Source organism: Silene latifolia, chromosome 10 (assembly GCF_048544455.1).
Source record: "Silene latifolia isolate original U9 population chromosome 10, ASM4854445v1, whole genome shotgun sequence".
Lineage (NCBI taxonomy): Eukaryota > Viridiplantae > Streptophyta > Magnoliopsida > Caryophyllales > Caryophyllaceae > Silene > Silene latifolia.
The window spans coordinates 153,158,930-153,167,959 of record NC_133535.1 but is presented as its reverse complement, the minus strand read 5'-3'; the positions used below and the strand labels follow the sequence as shown (position 1 = coordinate 153,167,959).

Below are 9,030 nucleotides of genomic sequence, written 5' to 3'. Positions count from 1 at the left end.
TTAGGGTTGGATTACGCGGCTCGCTACGCAAAACCTCCTAATCCAACCTTAAACAATTTCCCTTATTAGCGGAACGAGTTAAACTTAAAATTAACGGGAATTAATGTCCTTAACAAACAGTAATTAGTTTCGTAATAAAATCAACTAATGGGAACTGAGAAATTTTTAATGCACATAGGACCTTATTTCATGCATACATAACCTAATTTCATGCACACATGACCTTATTTCATGCACATATAACCTTATTTCATTTGACGGGATTAAAACTAGGGCAATAATGTCCTAAGATTTAGGACGGCAAAGGGTTTATGGTTGAATTAGGCAGACCGCTATGCGGACCCGCCTAATACAGCCCTAAACCCTTTCCCTTATTTTCATTCGAATAGTAACAATACCAAAAGACAACCCTAATGGAAAAGAGTGAACCCTCTTTAGGGGAGGGGATTAAAACTAGGGAGATAGTGTCCTAAAATTTAGGACGGGAAATTGTTTTGGGGTTGGATTAGGCGGCCCGCTACCATGGAGCCGCCTAATCCAACCCTAAATCCTTTACTTTATGATGGGAACGAGATTAAATTTGGGGGAATAGTGTCCTTAAGCATGCGAAAAAAGAATTTAGGGTAGGATTAGCCAACCCCGGGATCAAGACCAAAAGACACTCTAGAGGGGCAGAGTGAACCGTTTTGACTTTTGAGGGGTAAAGGGTTAGGGTAGGATAAGCCAACTCCGAGGTACATTTTCCGGAAAAGTCATTCAAAAAAGGATTTAAGATAAAAAAAAAAAGACAAAACGGCGCACATTTTTACACATTTCATGCATTTACAAGGTTCTTTAACACACATATATCACTTTATCATGCATCTAAAAGGTTACTTTATGCACTGATAGAGTCATTGCGCCCTAAACTCTTACCATTATTACTCGGGGATCAAAAACAAAAAATACAAGGAGTCACTCAAACGGGGATCAAATACAAAAAAAACAAAAAGACGAAACGATGCAAATTTTATATATTTCATGCATGTGCAAGGTTGTTTAATGCACATATATCACTTTTTCATGCATATACAAGGATATTCTATGCACTGATAAGGCTATTTAAGCCTAAACCTTTACCATTCATGCTTTTCTAACATAAATCCAATAAACTGTCCCAACTCTAGCAATTATTTTCCTACCCATGAATATGAATACTCCCAACGGAAGTTTTTAATGAAACAGTTTCTTTTATCAAAAAATAAAACAAAAGTTACTGCAGTTTGGCTTGTTAATTTTATTAGCTACTAGCTCAAATTTTATCAATCATACACCCACGAGGCCACGAGCTATCATTCTTTCCTATGAGCTTTCTCCCTGTTTAGATGTGACACAAGTGATTGTCCTAGCATGATCCCTGCTATATTTAGGAAATCTTACAACTTCTAGTTCTAAAATAACAGTCTAAAAGTGTAATCCTCATTTCCCTGTGTTTAGTATCAAACACAGGTATGCAAGGTGAATAAGAGTTTTCGGTGTAGCATATCCTACCAAACTGTATCCAACAATTTTTTCCCTCCCGTGAAAGCTAGTTCTGATTTCTTCTTTTATCCTAACTTGGTTGTTTCTTAAAGGTAGAAAAATCTGGTGAATGTTAAATTAATTATAGTATTCTGGTTCTTAATATAGAGAATCACAATGGTGATTGTAAATCACGATCAAAGTTTTGAGTTTTCTTTACAGTCTAGACTTGACTACAGTTGCTGATGAATATTTATGTTTTTGTGATCACGGACTAGTGATAGATTTAATATCAATTCGCAACTTGAGCATCTCCAAGCAAAATATGTTGGGACTGGACATGCTGATATGAATAGATTGTAAGATCTCTTCTTTTAGCATCTCTTCTTTTAGAACTCCAGGGAATGAACTATAAATTACTGAAAAATTGATTTCCAAATCACTAAGAAAACAGTTTGCTAATATATATTGATATAAATTTTAATTGGATTGTGTAAAATTTCAAAACACAGCTTATGGCAACTGGCAAGTAATTATCGAGGAATACAAGTAAGAATCAAATGACATTTGAAAAATAGCAAAACAACATAGAGTAGAACAAACCAAGAATGCAACCCTAACTTATATCATTAAAATCGTAAAATTGTGGAATGAAAAAGAAATAGGGAAAACTGGAAATTAGGGTTAATTGCAAGATACAAATTGATGAATCTTAGGAAAAAATACATGAATGAACAAATTAGGGAAAGTATGGAGTATAATCGTCTTTACCTGAATCCGCGGAAATGTGCGGTGGAAGGAGCGAAAACGGTGGTGATTGATAAATTCAACCCTAATTTAAGAAGCGGTTTGACAAGTGTCGAAAACAAGGTGATCAGAGAGGATGATCGGAGAGGGTGATTGGAGAGGATGATCGGAGAGTGATATGATCGGAAAGGGTGATTAAAGAGAACGATCGCAGAAAGATGAGAGAGAAAGAGGAATTGTGAAAGTGATTTGGTTTGGACGGTCTGATAATTTCGAAAATTTCGGGAAGTTATTTGAGACCAACAATCTTAATCGTCCAATTTCAATTAGATCAAAGGATTGTAAGTGGTTCTCATGGTTCTCATTATCTTGATGGTTCTCACATGATCCTAAATCTATATATATATATATATATATATATATATATATATATATATATATATTAATTATGTTTATCTTGCTTCTTCATTGTTTTACTAACTAATTATGCGAACAATACTTAAACAAATAACATAATGGTTGATAAAAACACATACATGCAAAAGAAATAAATAGAAAAAGAAAATAATGACGATGAAACTAACAGTGACGGCGAGATTTACCTGATAAATACAAAACGTAAGAGACGATGAAATCAACAGTGACGGCGAGAAGATAAAGCGACGATGAGAAAGAGAGAAAGAGAAAGTGTGTGTTTTGTGTTTGTTTGTCTGCTGTGTTTGTGTATTAAAGGTTGTGTTTTGTGGCTGCAGCAGACTTGTGTTTGTGTGGTTTATAGTATGGAAGGTATTGACAACGGTTATTAAACAACAACCATTGTCAAATATGTTTTAACAACGGGTTACAAAAGTAACCGTTGTGATTACTTTTCACTAACTTTGCGCCAATTTTGCGCCAAATTATTAACAACGGTTGTGCATGTGTGACCCGTTGTTAAAACTAATAACAACGGTTTTTATAACCATACCCGTTGTAATTAATTTTAGTAAAATTCGCGCCATACATTCTACAACGTCTATTGTGATTTTCGTGAATAATCGTTGTTAAATGGGCGTTGTAGTTGCCTAGATTTGTAGTAGTGGGACATGTCGTGTGAATTACAACACGGCCATGGCACTGTCATGTGGCTTACAAGACATGGCCATGGACCTGTCATGTAAACCACATGACACACCCCTGGTTCTGTCGTGTAAACCACACGACATGGCCATGGCACCGTCTTGTAATTCACATGACACCACCATGGCCGCGTCTTGTAATTCACAAGACAAGGCCACTTTTTTTTTTTTTTTTTGAATAGTGAAATTTTAAGTAAATGCAATAGTTGGTGGAAAATACGTCTTTTTAAGACCGGGTACATATTAAATTAATTACTCTAAAAATTGCCCCAAACTCAGTTACGACAAAGCGATAATTAAATCAAAAATGAAAAGTTCAACAAAAATCATTTACTATAATATAATTATTAGTTATTGTAAAATATATTACCAAAATCAAATAATTATAAAACAATAATTTAAAAAACGTCTCCGATTATAATTTTGTAAAACCCGTCTCTGAAAATCATAAACTAAAAAACGAGAAATATTTTTTTACTTTAATTAGTTACATACTCCAAGGATAAAATAGGAATAAATGAAAAAGTAGGAGGCGTAACAAGTAAAACAGGGGGCGTGATATAGCAATTTTGATACGGGATCCAATTGTGCTACCTCCGAATCCTTCAAGATAAATGATGAAAGATGAATAGGGCCTGACAAAAGACTTGCTGAAATAGGAACCAAATGCTACGCTGGACAAATACAACAGTTACATATAGACAGCAATTTCCAACCCTTCATCAAATACTGTTAATCAAGTGTACTCAATAGGCGACGAACTTATGTCCGTAACTCCTAAATGTAGTTTTCGTACATTAATAGCATCACATTCTGTAAAACACTTGTCACTTCCTCTACAAAACTAAGGGGTAAGACCGTAAGACCTCACATTCAAACAAACACACGAAACAAGGCAGGGAATTTTGTTTGCAATACAAACCGACACTTCAAACCACAGACGCACCAGACACTGCATAAATAAACTTGAGCTCGTAAACAAACTACTTCAACTATTTTCTAGTTCAAACAACTTGGTGCTATAAACTAACACAATCGACACCATTTATAAACTTGAAACCATAAACCAAATCATATCATCGACCAATAAAGGTTGCATAACATTTCAAACAGAGGTCACGGGATGGACTCTATTTAACACGATCAAAGTACTCATTGTCATCATGGGGCATTTGATTTGATTGTTGGCAGCCATCAAAGAGCAAACACGAAATCTCGAAAAAAACCCCACCTTCTTGCATCTAATACACACAATTTGGAATAATTCACTGCTCACGCGTAAAAGAGCCATCCTGATCCAATAGGTGTGGCAGTGTGGGTGCTTAGTTGAACATCTGGTGTACTATAACGGAAGTTAAATAAAGCGACAAAAAATGACAACAATCTTCCTTAGTCTTCCTTTGTCCTCTTTTCGACAATCTTAGCTGACTTACATCAATCCTTGTCGTCAGACATCAATGAATGACAACCACCATCAAAGACAAACTGCATATTCGGACAGTTTGACAAACTGCATATTCGGACAGTTTGACAAACTGAGAGCAAAGACAAGGCAGATTACACAACTATTAGGAGATATGGAAATATGGGCTCTCTTACATCTTCTGTTGAACTGAAGTAGCAGTGTCGGCATGTCACCAGCCGTGTCGGTGTCGTTTCCGGCAAGGCCGTGTCAGACACGTGTCTCGTGTCGTGTCGGCCGTCGTGTCGTGTCTGACACGCGACACGCCATCTGGCAGCCGTGTCGGAGTAACACAGGAAATATCTAAAAGAATCACATCTATGCCTAAGCTTTACACAAATTCTTGTGTAACACCGCCTTACACAACACAAGTTTTCTGTAAACCCTTTTTTCAAAATAAAATCGATAAAAAACTACTCAAAAAAAGAGTAAAACAGCGTTATAAGAGACTAACTAGAGAGTCTAAGACAACTCCTTAACAGCTAAAAATAAATAAAGGTTAACCAGCGCAAAGCACCCTGTACATACCATAAACAACTACTCAATGGGAAATAGGCAAAACTAGTTGGACTTGCAATATTAACCGACTCTTTAAACCACATAAGCACCAAGTAGTCAACTACTACATCGATACACTTGAACCCCGAAACCAAGTACTCGAAACTATTTTCTAATTCTAATAGCCAAGACCATAATAAAATTGAGACAACAAACCAAATTGGTCAATAGAGGTAGCATAACAATTCAAAACAAAATTTCAAAGTTATAGAAAGCATACATTACATGTTGGTGCGATCAAACTTGGAAGCGTAGCCATCTATGCAACCTTTATCAGCTTGTTCCGCAGTTACAGGAAGAGTACATAACATATTAGTTCAGTGTTTAATTGATTATTCCAGTGCTATCACTGAATCCTTCAAGATGACAAAACACTTGCCAAATCCTGATGTACGCTAGATCTTATAATACTCATACTTTGCTTGGTCTGCCCATATATTATGGTTAAACAACCTTACTAGAGACCAGGTGCAAGTAAATGATAAGATACCGAGTACTTGTCAATACTACTCTAAAGAAGTACAACATAGTCACTAAGAATACTACAAGTGATTTAGCTTCATGGACTTCAAACAAGCCAAGGAGCGAGGAACAATGTATTTTATCTATGCCTCTGAAGGCTTCTCAATAGGAAAGGGCGAAACAAGGCTTTGAACATATCTGACAATCTTAATCAACTTATTGAACCTCAAAAGCACCTTGTATTGCATAGGTTTCGTACATGTGTCAACTATTCCCAGTGTTCTTCCAGGTACGAAATCCGCTGTCTCATCACTAAATGACCCCGTTACAAAAAACTTGTCAGTCTTGGTAAAACCGATCATTTGAGAGAAACAGTCTAGTTTCAACCTCTTGGGTAAAACAATAGATTTCACTATTATCGGAGGTTCCATGATGTGCAGTACTCTATCACCCGTAAATGCCTCACTGTAGTTGCACTTGCTCAAACACCCTCTCATAACTCCAAAGAAGTCGGACTTGTGCTGGTCAATGTTAATTACGTCAAACCTCTCCACCGCTAAATCAAATCTAACAAGTAAATAACCAGCTTGTTTACTAGGATACGTAGACCAATATAATTTGTCAGTAACAAACACTCCTAGGTTTAAAATAAATAAAGGATCATGACCAAATTCAATATTTCTCCACCTATTTTCCCTCATAGAAAAGACATGAACAATATTACTTGTTGTGCTCCCTTGAACTACTGACAATATTCCAACAAATTTATAGTCGTCAACAGAGGATGCATATCCAAATCCACAAGTTATACTAACACGATCAGCTTCATAAGGACGCGTAAAATACCCATGTGACGGATATTTGTGCAGCTTACGGGTAGCTGGGTTCCATATAATGAAGTATTCATACCAAGCTGGGGTTAAACAAACCAACCCATTGCAGCAACCTGTAAGTCTAAGACGATCTTTTCCGACACCAAAGTCGACGTCTAGCTTAACCAAATTATCTTCAAAATTACCAGAAATTTGATCATCGTCATCATAAGAGAAAAGGTAACAACAATTATAATGATCCATGATAAGCAAGGTGTTAACCGGAGCAGAAGGGTGAGAAAAGGGGGATTTGATAAGGTGGGCATTGGCGAAATCGGAAGAAGAAAGAGTAGAATACCATTGTTTCGAAACTGACTTAAATCTAAGAACGGATTTGACGGGAAATCTTGTAAGTATTTCTTGAATTATTAAATCATCAGAGAGGTAGCTATGTAATTGCTTCTTCTTAATCTCTGACATTATTGACGTATTATTAAGATAGACAAAATTAAAAATCTAAATTAATAATCTCCAAATGAATGAATGGAATTAAATCTGCCGCAAACCTCGAAGCAGCACTGCTCGCCAGTCGCCGGTCGACGTTCACTTTTGGTCTTCCTCTTGTATTTTGTGATGTGTGTTTCTTATGGTGGTCAAATGAATCCGGAGGGCATTACAATTTACAATATTCGGGTCTGGGATTCGAACCTTATTATCCACTAAACCTAGACTTGACAAATTTGACCGGGTTTGAATAACTTTATCCAAATTTGTCCCGCACCAAAATTTAGGAAGGATTTGAATCTGATTCGAAATCCGAATTCACTTGGTTCTATTTAACTCCACCCAAATGTTTATTATCGCAAACTGGTCGTCTTTCCAAATAACTTTATAACAACTCGCTCCGAATAAAGCACAAATCCGTAATAACATGACTTGACCTGGCCCGAATTCTTGCAAACTCGAACAACTCGAATCTCAAATTGACTCAACCTGAACCTGGCCTGATTGATCTGTTTGTCAGATCTAACTATTCTATATCTCTATCTTACACACTAGGCTAAGAATTCTTACATGTTGATTGTTTGAGTGATTGAGTTATGTAATTAAGACGAGATGGAAATGGGTTGTGTTGGGACGTGCCTCGTACTGGTTCACCGTGCCTAGAGGAGAAAATAACAAGACTCAAGCCCACGAATATGTGTGGACGTTTGTGTCGTGTTGTGTCGTGCCGGTGAAATGAAATAGCTGCTCAGGTACGACCCACAACGTGTTGTGTCGTGTCAGATATGAGCGTGCCTAACTAATTCCCCCACTTAAGCCTTATTTCTTTGTATGGGCGTGTCCAAGCGTGGAGAGATGGGTTGTGTCGTGCTCGGGCTAGACCGACTTTTTTTTCTCGAACTTCAGCCTATAGCGTGCCATATCATGGTGGGCCGTGTCAATCTTGTATCGTGCTAAAATGGGCCATGCACCATGCCGACGGAACAGCCCGGTGCCACTTCGGCACTTCCATATTTACTTAAGACCTGTCTAGGGAATAAAGATGACAATGAGGCCCATAACTTCACAGCCCTACACTTCGTAATTAGATTCGTCGGGTCGAACCTTATAGTATTGTCTCTACTCTCTAGTGGTAACTTGCTTAATTTTTTACATTTATAACTTTTAAAACTACAACACTTTTTTTTAACTCTTTTAATTTACAAATTTTCTAGTGATTAAGCTGTTAGGGTTGCTACTTAGTTCGATCCATATAGTGAGTTTATATGAGCTACTAGCACTAAGATAGTCCATATGAAGTGAAACATGGTTGAGACCTAGGTTGCACGGACACTCCTCCTAATCGGCGTTCCCGTGTCGGATACCCGTGTCGGACACGATACTCGTCGGACACGTCAAAACGTGTCGGACACTTGTAAAGCCGTGTCTAACTTTCATCTTTTATTTCGGCACGTGTCCATGGTATTTTGAGCCGTGTTAATGGTATTTGGACACACCTGGCCTCCAAACGGAATCAAATTGAATTTAAGTTAAATGACGAGAATTGTTATATGGTTAAATTTGATGGGGAAATAAGTTGAATTGGAGATAAATGATGTTATTTAGACTAGTAATGAGAATGTCGAAATAGATTGATTATAAGTTGGTTTTGGTTTTGGAAATGAGAATGAGTTATAATTAACGTAAATTTTACTTTCACTTATTTAAATTTAATATTCAATACTTTTTCAAAAATAAAATCACACATATATAACTATAAAATATATATTTTATTAAATTTAAATGCCGTGTTCCGTGTCCTAAATTTCATGGGATGCCGTGTAACGTGTCCGTGTCGTGTCGTGTCCGTGTCCGTGTCGTGTCCGTG

The 9,030-nt window shown here is 37.0% G+C and overlaps 1 protein-coding gene across 1 annotated transcript; it reads right to left on the bottom strand.

Moving 5' to 3' along the window:
• Positions 1-5,990: 5,990 nt before the first annotated feature.
• On the bottom strand, positions 5,991-7,139 carry LOC141608575 (F-box/kelch-repeat protein At3g23880-like). The gene has a single exon (XM_074427916.1). The coding sequence runs from the start codon at positions 7,137-7,139 to the stop codon at positions 5,991-5,993; it is 1,149 nt and encodes a 382-aa protein (XP_074284017.1).
• Positions 7,140-9,030: the final 1,891 nt, after the last annotated feature.